This window comes from Thamnophis elegans, chromosome Z (assembly GCF_009769535.1).
Source record: "Thamnophis elegans isolate rThaEle1 chromosome Z, rThaEle1.pri, whole genome shotgun sequence".
NCBI lineage: Eukaryota > Metazoa > Chordata > Lepidosauria > Squamata > Colubridae > Thamnophis > Thamnophis elegans.
In genome coordinates, this window is record NC_045558.1 from 79230558 (window position 1) to 79255695 (window position 25138).

Sequence of the window (25138 nt, forward strand, 5' to 3'; positions counted from 1 at the left end):
TTGTATTAATTGAATTAGCTAAATTTAAGGTGGACCAGAACCACAAAATAAGATCTGTATAACTAACTGTAATATTGAAACTGGACATTAAGGAAGAACAAAAGACCAAGATGGTTCCCATCGCTCTTCCCCACAGTAGCTGAACTAGATAAATTTAAGGTGGACCAGAACTCTGAAAGAAGAACTGTATAACTAACTGTAACTTTGGAACTGGACATCATGGAAAGCTGGGAATTTGAAGAACTACATGAAATTTTTACAAAATATGCATACATCATTAAAATCAAGCCTAAATAGAATTCTGAATTCAGAGAAGCAGGTATTTAAAGAAGAAGGGAAGGAAGAAAGGGAGAGAAACAATGAAGGAGTAGAAATGGTGGGAAATAAAAAGCAGACAAAAAGCTTCATTGGGCTTGGTAGTGGTATAGGGAAAAATGTAAAGGGTGAGTGTGTCCCAACAAAAGAGAATAAAAAGCAGACAAAAGAGGTTTCAGAGGTTGACAGTGGCATAAGGAAAATTGAAGTAGGAAGTTATGTCCCAACAAAGAGAAATATAAAAGATCCTTTGACAGTGGAGTGGGGAAAATTGAAGAGGGTGGACATGTCAAAGCAAAGAAAAAGGAAAAGTCAGAAACAGAGAAGTGGGACAAAAGACTTACTAGGACAAAATCAGACAACTAGAAATTGTTATATGGGAAAATATAAAGCTAAGATAAGGGGTTTATTCCTAAATATAACAATAAAATGGAGTTGCTAACTGGTTGAATATGATAATGGAAAGATAATTAAATAAAGGTTAAAATATATGGAATATGGACAAATATGAAACTGATAAGTGAAGATTGTAAAGCAGAGGTTTGTCATTCACTTTTTACATGATAATGAAACTGAGTTGCTAATTGATTGAATATGACAATTAAGCATGGGTTAAAATATATGAAACATGGACATATATAGAACCTTTAAGATGATAAATGAAGTATCGCTTATTATTCTATATAGTAGATTAAGGGAATTGTATTGAACAGTAAGGATTGCCATTTATAGACAATTAAGGGTAATCTAATCCAAGATATGGAAAAATGGAGAGGGAACATGAAATATACTTAAAATGGGAAACTATTGAGTTTTAAAGGCAGAATCAAAGTGGGGGCATGTAAGGATGTATAATTATATGAATATAATGATGAAAATAGCTGGGACTTGTAACCAGGTCTACATCTCGGCCAAAAATAGGTTGGGGTGGGTGAGTTTAAAAGCACAATGCCTATATATGTATACTTTTTTGTAATTTTTTTTAAGAAAAGAAGGAAGATATATGTCAAAATTAAATATATATCGAAAAGGAATTATAAACACCATCAACATAAAATGGAGCTCGCTCAGAAGCTGAAATACACCAAGTAAATTAGATGAAGAGTGTGAAATAGAGGAGAGAGGTAAGGGAAGAAGAGAGGAATAGGAGAGAGGGTGGGGGAAGAGGAGGAGAGAAAGGAGAAGTGGAAAGGGGATAGAGGATATGGAGAGAGGAAGGGGAAGTAGAGAAGAGAAGAATGACAGAGGGAAGAAAGGAGATAGGGAGGGGGAGGAGAGAGAGAGAGAAGAAAGTGATGGATAAGGTGCAAATATGATGAGTGGAGAGCAGAAGAGCCAATAATTGTTTTTGGGAGTTGGTGAATTGATGTAAACATTTAATAATACAATATGATGTTGGCTATGTAATAGTATACATGTGATTATATGTTATGAAAATGGAAAAATAAAAAAAATGTAAAAAAAAGAACAGTTAATGAAACAGCTTGCCTCCAGGATTTACAGATCTGGAGGTTTTCAAGAAAAGTTTGACAACTATTTGTCTGGGATAGTATAAAGACTCCTGTTTTAGGAAAGGGATGAACTTGAAGACCTCCAAGGTCCCTTCCTGCCGTATAATTCTGTGATTCAAAGAAATAAAAAAATACATACATATTTATCTTTTTCCTCTATATAATTCAATTTTGAATATGAAATATAAAGATACATATAAAAGTCTGTGACCAGATTTGAAAGCTATATGGGAAAATATTCCTTTGATACCTACCTATAAGAGATGCATCTTTTAAGGAAATATTTATGGTAATTAATAAGTAAATATATAGATGATTATTTTGCCTTTTCCTTGTTTTTGCTTTTGATTTGATGGATCAGTAATGTTGAATTCAGGAGTCACTTAATAATTAATAATATTAAAGTAATGGATGAGAATACACAGAACATTTTGATCACCTTGTTCTTTAATTATAGAAAATAGATATGTTCCATAAGTTAGCCCATTTGAAGTATTTTGATTAGAAAATTGTTCCTCTGTGATGCACTATTTCACTTAGTTGAGGGGAGTTTTAGTACTTTATAGAATGAAATTGAATGAAAATAATGGTTTATGTAGTCTTTTTGCAGAGTCATTGCTCCAAGCATTTTCTGAATTTGGTGGTGATGTAGACATTTTTTTTTCTATTGTGGTCACTGTCACTGCAAAGGAGAAGGTCTGTAATCCAGTGATATAGCATATGCTGTGCTCTCAGATTCAGTAGCCAGCATTTACCGTATTTTTCAGAGTATAAGATGCACTGGAGTATAGGAGGCACCAAGGTTTTGAAGAGAAATTTTTTAAAAAGGTAGGTAGATAGAGGGATAGAGGGAGAGAAAGAGAGAGAAATACAGTAGGTATGTAGGGAGGGAGAGAATGTGTAGGTAGATAGGTAGGTAGATAGGTAGGTATGTAGGTAGAGGGATAGAGAGAAAGAAATAGAAAGAGAGAGAGAGAAAAAGAGAAATACAGTAGGGAGGGAGGGAGGGAGGGAGGGAGGGAGGGAGGGAGGGAGGGAAGGAGAGTAGATAGGTAGATTTTTCCAGGTGTATTTGTGTGCTGGAGAAGGAAATCGCTGCAGCACCTAAGACTTTGTTCCTGTTGGCACAACTTGATCAATGTAATTCTCATCAATCAGTTAAAGAGCTTTCCAAAAGGAAAAAAAAAGTTTTTGCACTCTGCAAACCTCTCAAAAACGGCCCATTTTTCCCCAAAAAAAGAAATGAATAGCCATGGGAGGGGCTTGCAGACTGCTCCTGGGTGTGTGTGTGTGGCAAAAACGAGTAAAAAGCGGTCCGTTTTTCACAAAAATGGGCCCATTTTTTGTAAAAAAAAAAAATGCACACATAGCCTTATGGAAGCTTATAGAGTGCTGCTGGGGGTTGTGGGGGGGGAATGGCTCATTTTTTGCTCATTTCTGCCCTCCCCAGCCTCCAGGAGCTCTCTGAAAGGGTATGCACAGCCATTTTGGTGAAGGGGCAGGGCTTCAGAAGGTAAAAAATGCTGTATTTGATTTATAAGATGCACCCAGATTTTCAGTCTCTTTTTTTGAGGAAAAAAGGTGTGTCTTATACTCCGAAAAATATGGTACATTTGAAAGAATGTGTGGATCTAGAAAACCTTTGACTCCTGCCTGTTGGAAAACCTAATGACTGAACAAATGTTGAGAATAACAAACAATGTTTAAATATCAAAATAATGAAATAAAATTAGCAGAATTTTAGATAAAATTACAGTGGCATGGTGATGTATATAATATTATAATATATCTTTTTTGTCCCTTCTCTTTTTTATCTTTTTTTTACAGCTTATGGCCAATGCTATCCTTTTTGTCAGTGTAAACTTATATGGGGTCTTTGTAAGGATATTAACAGAGAGGGCACAAAGAAAGGCCTTCCTTCAGGCCAGGAACTGCATAGAGGACAGACTGAAGCTGGAGGATGAAAATGAAAAACAGGTCAGTTAAAATATGTTTTTTTTATCTTGTTCAACATCACAGTTGAATAAGAGTCTGATCTTTATAGAAACTTAGCCATAAAGTTATAACTTTATACAGTAACTTGTTGTCTTGCTTTTTATTTGTTTTCAACAATGAAAACACAACAGGCATTATGTTTTTTTATATTTAACTTAATCTGTCTCTCTCTATATATAAGCCAAAAAGCACTCACTCATCACAAAATCTCCAGAACCATAAAGCCTACAAATTTGAAATTTGGCATGTATGTTCCTCTTGGCTTCTAAGTGCTCACTAAGAAAGGATTTTTCAAATCCTTCAATGTCCATCAGATCATTAGTATTTTTTATACAGTAATTAACACGCTTCTGTGCTACGGAGTTCTATCCCCATCCCCACCTGAAAATAAATCTGTTCCAATTGCCAGTTGCCTTATATTAGCATGTTCTGATGCTAAGGGGTTAGACATTCTACTCCCCCTCCCTACCTGAAAATAACTCTGTTCCAACTGCCAGTTGCCTCATATTCTGTTACCTCAGTTCAAACTGACAGACGTTGTACTCCTTCACTCAGGAGTAGTCTGGGGCTTCTTACAATACTAAATGTTGACACCTCACCAAAATGTCTAAGCCTTCCACCTATGGAACTGCTTTCAGACTCAAGGTGGCTGGAACGATATGTGTTTCAATCACCACTGAGCCAACAGATTGAACTGGAATGAATCGGATTTCTCCTGCATTGCCCAATCCCATAGTTTCATCGCGAAGCACGGGTATCCAGCTAGTTTTAAATAAAGTAAAAACCCCACAGAATTGTTATTAATAAGGTAACATTTTAATAAATAATATAGTTATTTTAATTTGCAAAGTAGATTTCATAATCACATCTTATCTAAGAAGTATTAATATGAATAGAAGAAATAATTCAATAAACAAAACTACACTGTTGGGCTAAAACCTATTTTTAAATTTACAGAGTTTTCCATAGTAAAACATTAAACAGATATTATGTATAAGATGTTTTACACTAGTCTTAAAGCAATTCAGTTGCATCAAGTTAATTGAAGTAAAATTATAAAGGAGGCAGTATAAGAATGGAATTAAAGCTTGGCTATGGAGTTCACATCATATTTCATATAAAATATACCATAACTCCACCAAATTGTATTTATTACAATGTTGGGTTTTTTACTATTTTTATATTGGTGTTTCATCTGGAACAGCATACAAGCTAATAAATAAATGTTTGACAATAATCATATACTCTTTATTGTTTCATTACACAAATTATTTAACAAAGGACATTTACAAACCACTCCTAATTGGAAAGAAGTAGCCAGTGGTAGATACTTACCATTCTACAACTAACTAAAGTATGAAGAAATCATTCTTAAAGGATTTTCTTCTTTCTGAAACCCTCCCATTCTTATAAATAAAAGTGAGATAAATGTTTTCCCAAAGAGTACAATTGAGGGATTCAATCCTCTATCTATTAGAATCAAAGTTATTCCTGACTCACTTCTTTCCTGCCCTTGGAATGTTATATTAAAAATCTATCTTAAGCTTTCCTTGAGCTGAAAGGCCACCTTAGCAGACATTCAAACACAGGTCAAAACTGAATGTGATCAGATGTAAAACTAAGATTCTTGATATCATTTGTTATGGCAAATTGTGGAGTTTTATTCTGAAAGCTAAAAATGAATTGAAAATGAAGCAATTTTTTTATGATGGAGAGTTGCATTTTGATATCCAGGCAATCTTGGACCTTACTTGTAAGTACCATAAACAGAAGGAACTTTGAAATTTTTTGAAAGGCTTTTTAATGCCTTTTTTGTTGTTTTGCTATAGATTAAACTGTTTGCTGCTGTCTGCAGCATTTAAGCACCATTGCTATAGATCAGTGATGGCTAACCTTTTTTGGCTTGCGTGCCAAAAGCGAGGGGAGTAGAAGGGGGTAGTGCACGGGCGTAATAATGCAATGTGCATGACCCCAGTGTGGATGCACGCATGACCAGCACCCCCCCCATTTTTGGCATGCTTTTTTTGCCCTCCCCAGGCTCCAGAGACTTTATAGTAGCCTGGGGAGGGCAAAAACAGCCTCCCCCGTCCTTCAGCTTTCCTGAAGCCTCCAGAGCACATAAACTGGCCCTACGGGCAAACTGGAAGTTCAGGAATGGACTTCTGGTTTGTCAGTAGGGGTGGTTTTAGCCCTCGGAGCCTTCATGGGACTTCTGGAGGCTTCCCTGAAGGCCCTGGAGGGCAAAAAATGACCCTATGAGCAAACTGAAAGTCATGAAAAAAAGCCCTATGGACAAACCAGAAATGATGCCTCGTGTGCCCTGACAAATGGCTCCACGTGCCACCTGTGGTACGCATGCCATAGGTTCGCTATCCCGGTTATAGGTGGTTAAATAACATTATTGCAGCTACAAATTAATTCCTGATTAGATTAATAAGAACCAAGATAATTTCATCTGCCTGACTCTGTATGGCTGAATCACTTTTTTTCCAACTGTTTTTTCTATCTGCCTTTTAGTTCAGCTACAAGCTTTATTCCAAATCACAAGCAATGACACCAAGCAGATATTGTAGATGTAGAGGATATTGCTGAAAACAGTCTTAATGTGGTGTATCATCTATGTCCCATGGATAAGATTTACTTTATATATTGTTCAGCACAATTAGCACACAATTAATTTGTCAGTTTTCATAGTTTGTCCCTAGTAGAATCGCCTCAAGATGGTGGTGCTGATGGCAGCCTCAGTGATATGCTCTCTTGTAGTTTTGATGTTTTTTTTATTATTTTCTGTGACTCTCTAAGAATTTCATATTCTAGAATTGAATTTTTGTATATCAAAGAATGGTCTTTACATAACAAACAGCTTTCTGGGACTGTTCCTTCCTTCTTTTCAAATGTGGTGGAAATTCTGACTGAGAGAAGGGCAGTTATCTTTTCTGGCCCAGCAGAAACGAAGAAGCAGAGAAAGAAACAAAAGGAGGAGTAAGAGAGGCAAGAGGGGAGGAGATTACAAAGGCTCAGGAAGTGTTGGGTCAGCAAATATCCCCTCACCTCTCTGCACTTAACTAATCTTCGCTCAGAGTAGTAAATAAGATAGATGGACTGCTACTCTTAAATAGAAACAATACAGACTTTTCTAATTTGGCAGCTCTCTGCTTCATTGAAATATGGCTGAACAACTCAATTAATGATAACTGCCTACAAATCCCAGGATTTCAGATTCAAAGATCAGGTAGAACTTTACTGAAGAAATTTGTGATGAGACATTATCAATTTTAAATCATTTTATTGTCTATAAGAGTGTTTCTCATTTATTCTGGCTGCTACATTATATCCCAAATTTGCATAAACAATGCATTACAAACTCTATCTAAGCAGATTCTGTGAGATGAAGAAAGATACCCAGACTCCTTTCTCATTGTGTTAGATGATTTCAACAGTGCTAACCTAAGCTAAGAGTTGCCAAAGTACATTCAGCATGTCAACTGAGCCAATAATATTTTTGTCCATTGTGACACAACATTAAAAGATGCTTATCAGTCTTTACCATAAGCAGCTGGTAAAGCAGCTGATCACTGATTCACCTTGTACCTACTTATAGACAAAGGCTTAAAACCATAAAACCAACAATTAAATCAGTGAAGCCTTGGACTGAGGAGCCAAAGTTAAAGCTATAGGCTTGCCTTAACTGCACAGACTGAAACATTTTTGAAGCTACCTTTGCAGGTTTGGATGAACTCACAGATACTGTGATATCATATGTCAATTTTTGTGAAAACTTACGTGTGACAACCAGAAAACTATGAATACGCAGTAACATACAGTAATATACAGTAACAACAAACCTTGGTTCATAGCTAAATTCAAACATTTATACCAAAGAGGAAGCCCACAGGAAAGGAGCTAGAATGCTGTACACTCAGGCCAGGAATGTATTAACAAGGGAGAACAGAGCAGCAAAAAGAAGCTACTCTGAAAAGCTGAGGAATCATGTCTGAACAAATGAGCCAGCAAATGTGTGCAAAACCTTTAAAAATATCACTGTCTATAGCAAACCTCCTTCCCATGCTGAAGGGAATCAACTGTGTTTTACTGTGGATTTGATAGAAAACCACTATCAACTATTGCCACCATCTCCATCTCAAATACAGTAACAATAGCCAAGTCTCCTACACCCAACACTATCCCTCTGGGACCCGCACCCTTGATGATCACAGAAAAAGATGTGTGAAGTCTATTTCATAGACATAAGCCTGAAAAATCAGGTACAAACAAGGCAACTCCTTGCTTAAAATTTTTGTTGACAGTTGGCTCCCATATTCACCGGTATCTTTAATAAATCTCTTAGATATATGCTATGTTCCTTCTTGCTTCAAATTCTCTACTATAATCCCAGTGCCTAAGAAGCCCTCCATCAAGGAGCTGAAGAACTACAGACTAGTTACTCTGACATGTGTAAGTTTGAAAACCTTTGAAAGGCTATTGCTGGCGCACCTGAAAACCACCATGGACCCATTATAAGACCCATTGAAATTTGCCTACCAAGCAAATAGATTGGCTAATGATGTTGTTAATATGGCACTGCACTACTTCTTATAACATCTTGAATATTCAAGGACCTATGCAAGGGTATCTCCATTACTCTTTTATTTTTCTATTGCCAATGACTGCATTTCAAAGGAAACCTCTGTTAAAGTACTGAAGTTTGTAGATAATACAACAGTGATTGGTCTCATTAGAGATGAACACAAATCTGCAGACAGGAAGTTGAACAATTAGCCCTGTGGTGCAATCAGAGCAATCTTGAACTGCACACTCAAAATTGTAGAGATTATAGTAGATATTAGGAAAAGCTTTCCAATTCTATCATCTCTTACAATACTAGACAACACAGTATCAGCAGCAGAGAGCTTGAAGTTTCTAGGTTCTATAATATCTCAGGACTTAAAATGGATACCTAACATAAAAAACATCATCAAAAGCGGAGTTGACCGGAAGTTCTCCAGCTGGAGAGACGTGGGGGATGTGAGCTCTGTAGAGTATCACATGAACCCTGTCTTACAAACCAATACTGAGATATTTTTAGATCAGAACCCCCCTTGAAGGGGTGCGAAGAAGGGGCAGCATCTCATATTTAAGGCAGAAGCATCTTTTTTCAAAGTGGGCATCAAGGAGTGAAACGTTTGGACAGTAGCTTGTAAATTGCTTGTAAGAGGTCAGAGAAGTTTCTTACAAATCATCTTTGAAAAGTATATGACCCTTCAAGAGAGTGTATAAGTGCATAACATAATGCCTTTGATTCATTAGATATATTTTGTAAAAATTATTTCCTCATGCACAATTTGTGACATACATAAAAAAACTAAAAGATACATCGTTACTAAACTTTCACAGAGAAAGGTGGCAGACCAGAGACATTTAGGGCTACGAAAACCTTTGCACAATTTCGTGTTATGTGCCAGTTGTTTCCTTTCCTGGATCAGAATCCCTATACTCAGTCACTCAAGCCCTGGTCATTTGATGCATTTGGACTACTACAATGTGCTTTACGTTGGACTTCCCTTGAAGAGTATCCAGAAGCTTCAGATGGTACAGAATGCAGCGGGACATGCAATTCTTGGGGCACTATGTTATATCACTTTGCAAGCTGCATTTTGCTTTATAGTCCAATCTGAGGAACTGGCTTGCCCCAATGGGAGCAGTCCACTCCCTCCTTGCACCAGCAGAAGGGCATGCTGCGGACACTATTGACCAAAGAATTTTAATGAATGGGGTCCAGAAGAAGAGCCCTTTCTGCCGTAGCTCCTGCCCTCTGGAATATCATGCCAAATGAGATCTGTGCCTACTCTTTGGGCCTTCTGAAAGGACCTGAAGATCTGGCTGTGTTAACTGGCTTTGAGTGTGGCATTTTGGAGGTAGCTAATGGATTAGATAACATTCCACCTCCTCTCTGTGCACACTTTTCTTCCTCCTTTTTCATCCTGGTCAATTTTTAATTGAATTTTAAATTCAGGATCTATATTGTTTTAATGTTTTATATTGCATTTTAATTGAATGGTTGTAAGCCATTTAGAATCACCTCAGATAAGATGGGCTGTATTTAAGTTTAATAATAAATAAATACCAGGATGCATATAAAAACAGGAAAACAATCATTAACATTCTAATTCCGATTTGTTTTAGATTTGTTACTTATCCCTTCTTGAACTAGTGTCTAAAGCACTAGTCCCCGACCTTTTGGCCACCAGGGACCAGTTATGTGGAGAAAGGTTTTTCCATGGACCGGAGGGGACATGGTTTTGCATGCTGCCTGCATCCTGCAGATGGGGCTTCACTTGTTTGTAAAGATTGGTTGCTGACATGCTGTGGACCAGTGCCAGTCCACAGAGTTGGGAGTTGAGGACCCCTTGTCTAAAGAATCTTTTTCCCCTGCTTCAGTTTGTTTCAACTTCCCTTTTTCCTGGAAATTTCAAACCTTAAACTGATGCTTGAAGGTTCATATAAATCTCTCTTGTCTTAAACTCGGTACATTAATTTCCAATTTGGTTCTAAAAGAACGCAAATATCTGCATCTTCCAGATAAAGAGAGTTGCTGAGTTAGATCCTGTGTATATGACATAGAATATTGCTTGTGAAAATGTATTTTGTGGAAGCTTATTCACATCTGGCAATCTGGGAAGCCTGGTGACATTCACAGTGATCCAAAGCTTTTGAGATTCAATAAAGAATCTCATGAGAATATTTTAATGTAGTTATGTTTTAAAAATCAGTTTTAATAGTAAAGGGTGATAATTGGATAATGAATGGGGAACCCCATAAAGTTTTCGCATCCCCTTGACCCCAGGATTCCCTAAACACATTCCTATTTTGACCCAGTTAAAACACAGCATAATACGCAATCCCAGCCATCAGGAAATACATATGAAAGCATATGCCTTTTAATAAAATGTGTAAGATTAATACAATTTTCCTTCGGTATCTAGATATAAAATATAGGTCAACTACAGATCATCCTTAGTGAGAAATTTGGGTAGCTTTCAGTTTCTCACTCAGTTCTTTCAGGACAACACTATCTCCTCCATCTTCTTGATTATGGGAACAATTTATTTTGAATGTGAAATGTACCATTACATTGAAAAAATAAATATGTTTAAAATAATTCCCCCCCACCCCTCCATCTCTTTCCTGACTCAATTCTGAAACAGAAACAAGCTGTACATATTTTAAAAGCACAAACTGGTGTGTGTCTGTGAACACTGGTAATTGGCTCAATGCAGTATATGTAAGACTATTAGTAGGCTGTGTGAAGTATCTGAACAAGGTCCTGGGAAGAAATCAAAGCAAACTGTTTATACAGTTTGTACAGGTACAAGCATGTGAAGACAGTTAGAAACATTTTTCAAAGAGAGTCTTAACAAAAGACACTTTAGATAATTAAATGATTGGAAGAAAGGTGTTTAATTTGTGTGTCTAAATGCTTTGCATAGCCCTATTTCAAACATATTTTTCTCCTGTGCACTGCTTGGAGACTCTAAGCATGTGTTAAATTCTGCCTTTCTGCCAAAGGACTGAATTGGAATTTCTTTGGCCATGCCTCTGGTTCCTTGCTAGCTTCAGTTTTTTCAACTCAGTCTAACCCATAGGATTTATCCAAAGAAGTTCCAGCAGTTCTTGAACAGATTAGCTTGCACTCTCTTTTTGCATTTTTCCCTCCCCCCCCCCCTTTTCCTTGAACTTCCTCTGTTTGTTTTTCCTGTTATATTTTTTTTTCGAGACAGGTTGCGAGTTCCCTCGGTTATTTATTTCCCTTTTTTCTCCCTTACCAGTGCCACAACGTTCTGGGCTCGCTCAGAAGCCGGGGTGGTCAGCTGGAACAGCCAGTTCAGCAGCGTTGAGTAGCAGTTGCACTGTGGGTGCTCCTGCAGCTCCCTCGTTGAAGGTGACAGAGGTTGAATCAACTCCTCTGTCGAGTGGCTGGGTGGCCATTTTGGGTGCCTTTTTCTCTTGCCGCTCCAACGCCTTGCTGACTTGCCTGCCCTGCAGCAGATTGCCGTCAGTGACATCTGGCATAGCCAGTGGGTTTTTGATCACTCCAGCTCTTGCTCTGTGGCTTCGGAGTGCTTGGCCTTCTCTGGTCATCCTCCAAGATTGGAGATCTGCCTTGGTGCTGGGAGCCACTTCCAGTTAGTGTCAAATCCAATGTTTAGCCTCATAGCAGCTAGGACACTCTGAGCACCTACCAACCACACTTGCAACCTGAGGGTGAGTGCAGCCTGCCTCAGCGCTTCCTTGTGTCCACTGGGAGCTGCCCCTGTCCAGCATTTTTCAAGGAGCCACTTCTATCCAGCCATGGCTTCCAGAGGATCTAGGGAGGAGGAGGAGGAGGACCATCTACAAGGAGATATTATCCCAGGCAGGCTGGCAAGAAGGCTAGTGAGACCTTAAGAGGAGTCAAGCCTCAATATCAGGGCAAGAAACAGGCCAAGGGGTTGGACAGAGTAGCAGTTAGGCATCAAAAAGCACTTTGCCAAGGTCCATCATCAGACCAGGGCTACTAACCAGCAATCTTCCCCACCGGGGTCCACTGGCAGGCAGGCTTCTGCTTGCATAGACCATCCTATCTTGGATAGCAAGGAGGAACAACAGGAACTATCCCCTTGAGGGAATCCTGGCTCACCCAGACGTTCCCTTAGTGAGGCTGTGGAGTTGTTCGCCTGCTTCCCAGTAGTATTGGAGGAGCAATTGGCCTTACTCTTGCCAGTGATTCCATAACCTCCCATTGCTCTAGCTGTAGAACTACCTTGCCCAGCAGAGGATCAAGGACATTTGCTTTCCACAGAGATGATGGAAATCATAGCTAGGGCCATTTCCCACACCAATACTGAGCCCTGCCGTTCAGTCTGTCATTGGCCCTCAGGACCTTCACCAAATTAGTGTCGGTGATAGCAGCCTTCCTCGGATTGCGTTCCATCAGACTCCAATGCTATCTGGATTATATTCTAATCCAGTTGTCTTCCCAGCAGCAAGCAACATGCAATCTCCACATTACAATGCACACCCTGCAGTCTCATGTGTTTTCCATCAACATAGAGAAAAACCACCTGACTCCCATCACCAGGTTGCTCCACCTGGGAGCTGTGATAGAAATCTTGTCCTTCAAGTATTCCTTTCTCAGGACTGCATCAACAGCATCACATTGCTGGTTCAACAGGTCTGTTCTTCTCATAAGATGAGGATCATCCTCCTTTCCCAGTTGCTTGGGAAGATGATCTTGTGCCTGGCAATTGTTCCATGGATGCGATTGCACGCAATAGAACTCCAATGGTTCCTTCTTCCGATACAGAGGGCCAAGGCCAGCAACTCCCATGCCACAGTTCAGGTTCCTCAGCAGGTCCTCGGAGCCTTACGTTGGTGGATATCTCTGTCCATGACAAAGGGCAATCTCTCCAAGGAGTCCGACCAACTGATCATCACATCGGATGTCAGCCTGTTCGAATGGGGTGCACACTTACACAACCAAGTAGCATAGGGCAAGTGGTCCTCACAAGAACTGTCCCACAGCATCAACTGTTTGGCGCTCAAAGCAGTTCGCCTGATTCTTCAATGCTTCAGGATGGAAATTTGCCACTAACATATCCTAATTTTGACAGACAATGTAGCAACCAAGGTGCATATCAATCAGCAGGACGGCACCCAATCCAGGTCCCTCATGGCGGAGGTCCTGGACAGGTGGGCAGAACATCACATCAGTTCCATCAAAGCAGAGCACATTTCCAGGATCGACAATGTCTGGGTGGATTGGTTAAGCAGGGCCACCATCGATCAGACAAAGTGGTGCCTGCACCCCAATCTATTTCATAAACTCTTGCTGAGGTTTGGCCATCCAGTGGTCAACCTCTTTGCCAGCCCAGAGAACATACACCTTCCACGGTTCTTTTCCAGATTCCAGACCCCTAAGGCGGAAGGTGTCAACGCCCTCTGTTACCCTTAGCCCCCTGGCTTCTATATGCATTTCCACCATTGCCTCTCAGATCCAGGGTGATCCAGAGAATCCTGATAGAATGGGCAGAGGTGGTTCTGGTAGCCCTGGTCCTGGTTTGCTGACCTTGCAGCGTCTCCATCGCCAAACCCGGGATAATTCCTCAGGACCATCTCTCTCTCAGCCAGGGGGTCTTCCTCCATCTGGAGCCTCAGGAGCTCCAGTTGACTGTCTGGCACTTGAGAGGGACCTCCTGAGATGGGACAACTTTTCCACCAAAGTTATCCAAACCATTCAAGCCTTGAGATGAGAGTCTATTATCAGAATCTATGATGCGACTTGGTCAGCCTTTTCCAAGAGCTGCTCCAGCAAAGACATTGACTCCCTGTCTGCATCAATTCCACAGGTTCTGGACTTTTTGCAGGACGGCTTAGACAGAGATCTGTCTCCCAACACCATCCAGAGCCAGGTGGATGTGCTAGCTACGATTCTCACAAGTGATTCCAATTACTCTTTCAGTCAGCATCCCAAGGTGCATAGCTTTCTGAAAGGGGCCACCAACCTAACCCCCGGTTATCCATTGTTTTCCGTCATCGGCCAGGAGGATTTCAGAGTTGGCCGCTCTATCAGTCAGGGAGGACTTATGCATTATGCAACTGACAGAATCATTCTCTGCCTGGGCCATTCATTTATTCCTAAAATCAACTCCTGGTTCCACAGGGCCCAGGATGTCATCTTACTGGACTTTTGTTCAAAAGCAAGACATCCCAGGGAACAGTGTTGGCACACTCTAGATGTCTGAATGGAAATACATTAAGTGGACCACTTCCTTTAGGAGGTCTGAAGCACTTTTCATCTCCTTCCAACCGGCTTCTATGGGTCACAAAGTCACCCATTTGACCATTGGACGCTGGCTCAGAGCTTGTATCGCCTTAGCCTACAAACATCAGGTCAAACCTTTGCTGGGTTGCATAACGGCGCACTCCACTAGGAGTGCGGCTACCACGGCAGCCTAGGTGATACAAGCTTCAATTGAGGAAATTTGCAGAGCGGCCACTTGGGCATCTTCTTCACCTTTTGTCAAATTGGACAAATTTGCATCCGCATAACCTTCCTTTGGGTGATCGATCCTACAAGAGGTTCATTCCACTGCAGAGACCCCCAACACGACTGTTTCTCGCCCTAGTAACATTTAGCTTGGGTATATCCCATGCTTGGACTCTCCAAGCAGCACACAGGAGAAGTAACTTTGGCTTACCTGAATGGTCCTTCTCTGCGCGCTGTGGGAGAGTCCAACCCTACCCTGGGATCTCCTACCTGTCTTGGAGCATATTTCCAGAATGACAGAGGTGAAATTGGATTATATCTGCAGTAGGTCCACGTCTTTATTAAAAAAACTGAAGCTAGCAAGGAACCAGAGGCATGGCCAAAGAAATTTAAATTCAGTCCTTGGGCAGAAAGGCAGAATTTAACCAATGCTTGAATTCTCCTGCAGCGCCCAGAGAAGGACTGTTCAGGTAAACCAATGTTTCTTTTCAAGGATATCTTCAGAATTATCACATACTTGGTAACCACAAGAAGAAACCTAGAGAATAAGATGAAAATAGTATTAGGGGAAGTTATGGAATGGAGAAGAAGGAAGAAAGTTCTACTGTATTTTATTACAATTATTTGCAATGAATAGTTTTGCTAAAATTTAACCCCAAAGTTTTAATATGGGTTATTTTCAGGATAATGGTTAGCCTGAGTGAAAAGGAGACAAGATGAAGGGGGGGGGGGGATAACTAAAATTAATTAGGAAGTTGCTGCTTCAGTAGGGTATGTCATTTAATGGGGTGAAATTATTTTTTGCAATTCTTTCAGTGAGAGGTTCTAAAAATATGTGTTTTTAGACCAAGAATTCAAATCTGCTGGGTTTTTTGCAATTGCACAATGTTTAGCTTGTATGGTAAATCCATGTCTGATCATATACCCCAGAAAAGTAACCCAAACACTATTTACTTTATCTTCTCAAAGTTACACTGTGCTACAAAAATTAAAGATTTTTTTCTGCATAAATGTTATCTAGCTAAGCAAAAAAGCAATCCATGCAATCGTAAACTAACATCAGAAAGCAATTATCTGAGTTACAAAAATGTTTAAGTGAGTTTCATCAAGTTTTCTTTTGTTTTTTTAAACTTTTAATTTGTTTATGCAAACTTCACATCTTTGCAACACATTACACTTCTTTTACATATCTGTTTTGATTCTTGTATGTATGTATGTGTGTGTGTGTGTATGTATGTATGTATGTATGTATGTGTATATATATATATATATATGTATGTATGTATGCATGCATGCATGCATGCATGCATGCATTTATATAATTTCATACATCTTTTTTGTTCATTATATATATAGCATTCTATATATTCTATGTATAACAACCTTTATTACTTTTGAGTCATTTTGCATTCATTTCCTATTATTTATTTGTTACAGTCTATTTTGTATTTCTATCTTTTAATCCTTTTCCAGTTTTGCAATTGTTTTTTAATTTGTTGATTTGTTGAGCCGAGGTGGTACAGTGGTTAAATGCAGCACTGCAGGCTACTTCAGCTGACTGCAGTTCGGCTGTTCAAATCTCACCGGCTCAGGGTTGACTCAGCCTTCCATCCTTCCGAGGTGGGTAAAATGAGGACCTGGATTGTTGTTGGGGGCAATATGCTGACTCTGTAAACCGCTTAGAGAGGGCTGAAAGCCCTATGAGGCGGTATATAAGTCTAACTGCTATTGCTATTGCTATTGCTATTGCTATTGCTTTCTTTCTTTGTTGCTTTCCTGCCCCCACTTTCCTCTAGCCAATTATACCATAAATCCCATACGGATTCAGATTCTTCTTTCTCTTTTAATTCTTTCGTGAGCCTATCCATCTCTGCACATTCCAGTATTTTTTAATTACATTTTCTTCTGTTGGTATGTAATTGTTTCCCAGTTTTGTGCGAATGTAATTCTTGCTGCTGTGATTATGTGTAGAATTAAGTATCTAATATTCTTTTCATAATTTCCTTTTATAATTCTTAACAGAAATAATTCTGGTTTTAGTTCAATGTGGTGTGTGGTAATCTCTTCCAGCCAATCTTTTCTTTCCCAATATTTTTTCACAGATGCTCGCATCCACCACATATGGTAGTATTATCTTGTTGTTGGTTGCATTTCCAACAGATAGGAGAGCACTCCGGCAACATTTTCCCAATTCTCACTGGTGGGAGATGCCATCTGTAGAACATCTCTCTATATGCCGTTGCCATCGTTAATTTGTAATTTATTTCCCAATTTTTTTCCCATTCCACCAATTCTATAGTATACCCAAAATTTGTCGACCATGTTATCATTGCTTTTTTCAGTTTCTTCTTCCATTTTAAATTTTAATAAATAATGGTATTTTTTATCAATTTTTCTTCGGTCCCCTGTAGAATTTTATCCAGTTCTTGTGGCTCCTTATAAAATCCATCCCTTTCTCTGGTCTTTTTTATACCTTGCCTGTACTTGTAAATATGTCCACTAGCCTATGTCTATTTCCTCATCTTTCAATTCTTGCCTTGTTTTTAGTCTTTCTTGGTTATCTAATATGTCTTCATATCTTATTATCCTGTTTATGTCCAATACATTTGGGTATATCAGAGCTTCCATGGTAATAGCCAGATTGGGATTTTGTTGTAATGTTTTGTTTTGATTTTTAACCATATTTGAAGTAGAGTTTTTCTAATTAAATGTTTTTGGAAATAGCTATGGGTTTTGTCTTTCCCATCCTAGATAAAGGCATGCCAACCCAGTTCCAAATTGTAACCTTCTATTGTTAGTAATCCTCTGTTTTTTAGATTGATCCAGTCCCTTATTCAGGTGAGAGTTGCTGCTTGATAATAAAGCTCCCAATCGGGAAGTCCAAATCCTCCTTTTTCTCTACTGTCCTGTAACAATTTTAATTTAATTCTTGGTTTTTTCCTGACCAACTAAATTGTGCAATTAATTTGTTTAAATCTATAAAAAAAGTTTCTCCCTAGACTAATCAGTACCACTTGAAATAAAAATAAAATTTTTGGTAGGATATTCAATTTAACAATGGCAATTCTTCCCATTAGTGATATTTGTAGTTTCCTCTAATTTTCCAAATCTTTCTTAATTTTCTGAATCATTTTATCATAATTGTCCTCCTTAATAGTTGAGCATTTCCCTATCAGCCAAATTCCTAAATATTTTTCCTTTTTTACTATCTGCATTCCCATATTTTCCTCTAATTCTTGCTCCTGTTTTGGGTGAAATTCTTCATAGCGATCTTTGTTTTGTTCTTGTTAATTTTAAGTTCCTCTACCCTACCGAATTCCTCTATTTTTTGGATTAATTTAATTCCTGATTTTAATGGTTCCTCTAATATGAATACCATATCATTTGCAAATGCCTGTGTTTTTCTAATTTCTATTAATAGAACTTCCAGTGTTAATATAAATAATAAAGGTGATAATGGACATCTTTGTCTCACTCCTTTCCATATTTTAATTCTTCTGTAGTGTCACAATTTATTATTACTTTTGCTGTCTTGGATCAAATATATTGATTCTATCATCTTTATAATTTTTTCTCCAAATCTCATTATTTTTAACTGTGTAATAATGAACTGGCAATTTAAATTGTCAAAGGCCTTTTGGGCATCTGAAAACACCAGTGCAATTTGTTTCCCTGGATTCTCTTCATAACATGCTAGTGTGTTAATAATTATCCTCATATTATTTTTTACTTGGCGTTTTGGTAAGAAGCCGTTTTGATCTGTGAATGATTTCATTTAATTTTTTTTTTTGCTTTGCCATTATTGTTGTAAAGATTTTATAGTCTGCGTTTAATAAAGAAATTGGTCTGTAATTTTTTATCTGTTGATGGTCCAAATCTTCTTTCGGTATCAATGCTTCCCTCCATGACTTTGGTAGCTTCGCTTCTATAAGTGCTTCATTAAATAAATCTAAAATCACTGTTTCCATCTGCTCTTGCATGGCTTTATAAAATTCTACATATATACCATCTGGGCCCACTGTTTCATTATTATTTGTCTACTCAGTGCTTCCTTTAATTCCATCATTTTTTTTGTTTAACATTTCTCTTTTCTCTTACTCAATTTCATTCTTTTTATTTAAGTATTGTTCGATGTTGTCTTGTAATAATGTTTTCTTTGCTGTATAGTTTCTAGAAATATTTCTGTACTATATTTTTCCACTCTTTCCGGTGTTGTATGTTTCCTCTTTCATCTTGCAAGTGGTGTATTATTCTTTTTTTCTTTTTCTTTTTCAATTTGTGTGCTAACCATCTTCCCGGTTTATTTGCATTTTCAAAATTGTTTTGTTTTGAAATTTTGATTTTTTGGGCCATCTCTTCTTGTGTCAAGATTTAATTTAATTTGTGTTTTATCAGTTCTTTTTTCTCTTTTATTTTTGCTTCTTGGAGGTCTTTTTGCAAATCTGTTTCCAGTTTTTTTAGTTCTTTCTCTAATATTTCTTGTTTTTGTCTCTTTTCCTTGTTTTTCCTTGCCAAATATGCTATTGTCAACCCTCTAGTAAAAGCTTTTGTAGTGTCCCATAGATTTTGTAACAATATTTCTTCTTTCTTTCTTTTTTTGAGAATTTTTTTTAATTAAACAAAAACACACAAAAAAGAATCAACTTTTGTTACATCTTGCAGAAAGCGTATCAAGTGGTTACAAATATATTCTGTGCATTTCTTCCACAATCCTTACATATACTTCATTCAAATCGAGTTGTACATTTTAAGTCAAGAAAGAAAAATTATGTATTTTACTATCCCTGTACCACAATTCTCATTTGGTTACCATTATTTAAACATGTTTTTTTATCTAGGATCATTTATATTTAAAGACACAACCACCTACTGGCATTCATTTGCAGTTTCAAAAGATCTCCAATAACATTACACCTTTATGACATATTCTAAAACAAATTTAGTTAAGTAAGATTCCCCCCCCCATAACACACCTGTATGTATCATTAAATATTATCCATTAACATTTCCTTGTTATTGTTGTAGTTGACTAAAAGTTATTTACTGTTTATCTCACCTCTCCTCTCCACAGGCCCACACAATATTATACTTTTATAGCCATCTTTAAACAATGATTTATTAATAAGATTTATTTATAGGACTTTTCCCTCAATCCCAAATTAGTTAGTTACATGCTAAGAAAATAAACATTGGACATCTAAGACAATCTAAGAGATGTTAACATTTCTCCTTAACAATCGTCAAAAGTATACATTAGCATTTCTATGGCCCGGTTATTTATCCCAACTAAGGTTATCATTTCACTATTAGTATCATAGTAAATTATATGTTAATGAAAAAACATTCAATGGTAGCCTAGGACAGTCTACAAAGTACTAAGATCTGTACTTATTAATCATCAATAATTAACTAGCTTTTTTCCATCAACTAGCATTATTAACCAGTGTCTTTCCAGTAACAAAATGGTCTTTCCTCTCTCGCCAGCTGTTTGTCGATTCTCCTTCCAGGACCTTTCTAGGGTTTAAGACTTCTCTCCACACTTCGTAGCTTAAACGATCTCTCATGTAGTTTTGTTGCCCTTGAGTTGTTATTAATGTAAGCTTAACTTTGGTTGTCAGGTTTATTTCTGAATAGATTTGTCTTATTAACTCCATCTTTTTTGCTTTTTCTTTTTCTCCTGCATCTTGGAGTTTGGAGTGACACACCAAATTATCAAAGTCACTTTTCCAGCTTCCTTTCTTTCCATCTTCACTCACGTTTATTCCATTAATAAGTTCATCTAACTTCTTATCTTTGTTTTCTGTATTTTCATTCGCTTCTTTAGTTTCTGGGGCTGCAACCCCATCATCTTTTTTTGTGATACCCCATAGTCTGTCCCATTTCTTGTCAAATCTCTCAAGTCCTTCTGAGATGTTTTGAAGTCCAGCCAAAATGTTTTGAATTATCAAGTTTTCTTCATCTGAGTATTGATCCTTTTTTTTAGAGTAAAAAGAAATATAAAAAAGAAAAGCAAAGAAAGAAATTTGGTACTTTCTGCCACTCTAGCCTGTCACAAATTTGAAGGATATATCTATTTTTATTTTAAATCTTAAGCAAATGTTCTTTTATGTTTTCAAAGAAGAAGGGTTCTAAACTTTTTCTTTCCTTCCTTTTTCAATTCTTGCCAAAATATTTTCCACTCATACCAGCAGTAGACTATTTGTGACCTTGGGTCTTTATCGGTTTTAAAAACACGTTCCAAACCCTTCTGTTGCAAAGTCAGTTTAGTCAGATAGGAGTGAACAAAGGATACATTGTTACAACAGCAGAAGAAAAAAAAACTTCAGACTTGGGCTTCCAAGTGGCAGATTCAACTATTTTAAGAACTTTTTCCTTAAGTATCTTTAATATGATATTGTAACAAGTAAAAGGAGAAATTTATTAAAGTAAAAAAATGTTTTAATTTAAGCCAAAAAAGTTAAAGTAGTAAAAAGAAATAGAGAAAAAAAGATCCCTTCATCTCAAGCGGAGATTGAGTTGCAATCACTTCAATCCACAAAAGATTGTTATAGGCAAGAGCAAAAAACTTTCTAAGGCAGTCCAATAGGGATTAAATATGCCACTTTGTTCTTGCTTAAGGGACTAATTTATCTTAAGAAAAGAGTTTCTTAGGACAATCTTCTAAAAGAAAAGAAAAAAAACTCACTAGATGGAAACACTTTCACTTCTCTTTCTGGAATTGTCTCCAACTATGTCAGCCTGGGGGCTGCCTATTTGCCGCTGGTTGGAAGCGCTTCCCTTGGGTCGATCAGGGACTTTGCAATGTCCCTTCGACCAGCAAGGTCTTGTCTTCCCAGTCACCATCTCTTCGGGACGGTTTAGGTCCTGCCGGACCGTCCAGGGGCAAAAGTGTCATCGGCAGATTTGGACTGTCGAGTCTGCATGATGTAACATTGCGATGTTGGCTCCTCCCACACAATGTTTCTTCTTATTTACTTTGTAGAAAAGTTTCAATTCCATTTCTACCATTTTTATATATTCTTTATCTTTCAATATTCTTTGATTCATTGTCCATCTCCTTTTCTTTTTTTGGTTCTTTCCATGTTATTTTATTGGGTTGTGATCTGCCCAGGTGTTTGTCATTATTTCGATCTCTTCTGTATCTCTTCTCAATTCTTGGGTCAATCAAATTGTATCTATCCTTGACCATGATTTATGGGGATTTGAATAATATGTAAATTGTTTGTTTCCTATGTTTCTTTCTCTCCATACATCTTTCAGGGTCAGTTCCTGCACCATTTTGAAAAAGGTAATTGGTAGTGTTCTTTTTTTCTTATTTCTATTGCTACTCTTGTAATCATCATTGATATCTGTTATAGCATTGAAATTGCCAATTAGACATATATCCTTATATTCTATTTCTGTTATTTTTTGGGTGGATCTTCTTATAAAATTCTTTTTGGTTTTGATTTGGGGCGTATATTGCTGTGAGGAGAATTTTTCTTTGTTCTGTTTCTATTTCTATCATTAAAATCTTCCCCTCTTCATCTGCATATGTTTTTTGCATTCTTTAATATATATTGCAATTCCTCTTTTTTTGTGCTAGTGTTATAAATAATTTTCCTAATTTTGGATATTCTAGTAGCTTGTTATAAGTACCTCTTGAAGGCACACGATGTCCATATTCATTTTTTTGTAATATAGTCAAAATGTGTCTTCTCTTTTCCGGTGAGTTTATTCCATTTATATTGAGTGAAAGTAACTTAATTTCTTGTTTCATTGTGTTACTTGTGTGCCGCCCTCAGTTTCCTTGCATTTCTTGTCTCTATTTCTATTCTACTACCCTCTTCTTCTATTTGTTCTCTTTCCTGTTTTCTTCTTTCTTCTCTTTCTCCTTCCCTGTTTTCAACTGACTGTTCTTCTTGGCTTCTATTCTCTGGTTCCTCTCTACTCTCTTGTTCTTCCTCGACGGTGAAGTGGTGTTCAAAGAACTCATGCGCTTTCTCGACTGTGTCTAATTTATATCTTTTTTCTGCCAGGTAATCATCACTCCCTCTGGTGTAAGCCATCTAACCATTGTGTTGTATCTTATTAATTGTTGTGTAAAAACTGATATTACCTTCTCTGGTCTCTCACTATTTTCAGGATTTGTCTCAGAATTTGTATCTCTCTTCCTTTATATGTTATTTGTTCTTTTCTCACTTTTTTATATACTTCATCCCTTACCGATTTTCTAGTAAAGCATATGTGGATTTCTTTTGGGAGCCTGTGTCTCCTGGCGTAATTTGTGTGGATTCGGCACACCTCATCTATATCCCTTCTCATTTCTTGTTTATTGTTTTGTAATATGTTCACTACAATCTCTGTAATTGTTTCCCCTAAATCCTTCTCCTTTTCTTCTACTATATTTTGAAATGCAGAAAGAAGCCAGCTTTTTCCATTTCTAAAAAGACTATTTTCCCCCTCATTCTCTGTGGTCAGTTTCTCATCTACTATCTCCATTCTCTTCTCCTTTTTTTTCTACCTTTGTTTCTACTTTTTGAATTTTTTGTTCATTTTTTGTTAGTTCACTTTGTAATTTCTCTATTTTATCATCTACTCTTCTAATCTCACTTTTCATTTCTCCCATTTCTATTTTCATTTCTTCATGGTTTTTCCTAGTTTCTTCATGGTTTTTTGTAACTGTTTCCTGTGTTTTCAACATTGTTTCTTGTATCATTTCTAATGCATCTTGCATACCCTGAAGGTTTGTTGTTGAGCACTCTCTCTCTCTAGACCCATTTTGCTCTCAATTGTGTGCTGATTTGAGGGTGAGGATGTTGCTGATGCCAGGTTGGATGCTGCCTTCCTGTTCATTTTACTAATTGTTGTTGTTGTATTTGACATTTTTTATTTTAATTTCCTTATATTTTTTCCCCACAATAACATGTACTTCTCTCCACCCACTACTTATTTCCACCCTCTTACCAGTCCCTTCAATCTTTGGACTTTTAATCTTCCATGCACAGTTCAATTCAATACAATACAATTCAATACTATAATCTAACAACTTAATTTCTATATATTTGAGTTTGCATGCAAGTCAATCCACACAATATTAACACAATATTCACACGTTCTTGATTTGATTCATATATAATCTTATGTATTTTTGATAGCTACAAACTATCACCCCCACCTAAACACTATATTACTATTTTTTCCTTTATATTTTCAATATATGCAATATATTTAGACTAATAAATCCTTAATTTTAATTCTCATATGATATTATGTCATCTATTTATAATGTTAATAATTTCCTCACAAATTTTTTGTTTTCATTTTCATACACTCACATGTATACTGTACATAGCCAACACCATACAGCATTAAACAATAATTGCCTCAATTCCTCTTGTCAACAAGGTCCCAGAAAATAGAAACCCAATATAACTCTTCCGCTCTCCATATACCTCTTTCCACCACCACCCACCAACTTTCTAACTTCCCTCCATCATCCCCCTCTACCCTACTTCCCCTCCCGCTCTACCACTCCTGTCTCCACATTCACTCCCCCCCTTCCTTCTCACCTTTCCCTCCCACCCTCTCTCCCATCCCTCTCTGCCCATCTTTCTTCTTTCCCACCCCTCCGCTCCTTGGTGTATTTCCGCTACATATCAATATACTTGTCCTATCCTATTTTTAAAGAAAGATTAAAAAAGAACAGTATGCACGTGAAGTCACATTACATTGAGATTTAACACATCTTGTCTAACCTAATATATTCCCTCCCCCCACCCGACCCCCCGACCCCCCACTTCCTCCCCCCCTGACTTCCCAGAACCCGTACACAGTATAGATTTTTAACAAACACGGTCTAAAATATATTGAAAAGAAAAGAATAAGAAATTAACAACATCTCTACATTGAGCTTAGCTCCTTCTTGCTAAGCTATCTTTAAACAATTTAAATCATTCCTGATCTTAAGCATAGGCTATCTGGAATTTCTTAGTCCCATATTTATTTTGTATATAATCAATCCATTTTTTCCAGTCTCGTTTATATCTCTCATTTGAGTGGTCCTTAAGATATGCACATATTTTAGTCATCTCGGCTAAATTTGTGACTTTCAATGTCCATTCTTGAATTGTAGGCAAGTCTTCTTTCTTCCAATATTGCGCCACCAACAGTCTTGCTGCCATTATTAAATGCAAAATCAAGTTAATCTCTACCGCTGTAAAGTCAGTACTTATACCTAACAAAAATAACTGAGGAGTAAACTTTATCCTTCTTTTAAAAATATTTTGCATAATCCACCATATTTTTATCC

General features: G+C 37.4%; 1 protein-coding gene across 1 annotated transcript in view; it reads left to right on the top strand.

The window, feature by feature from the left end:
- The window catches only part of ADCY1 (adenylate cyclase 1), a 287098-nt gene that overhangs the window by 71282 nt on the left and 190678 nt on the right, over positions 1-25138 (top strand). The window contains exon 2 of the mRNA XM_032234747.1: positions 3654-3803. Coding sequence (XP_032090638.1) covers positions 3654-3803 — 150 coding nt within the window. The remainder of the gene's footprint in view (positions 1-3653; positions 3804-25138) is intronic.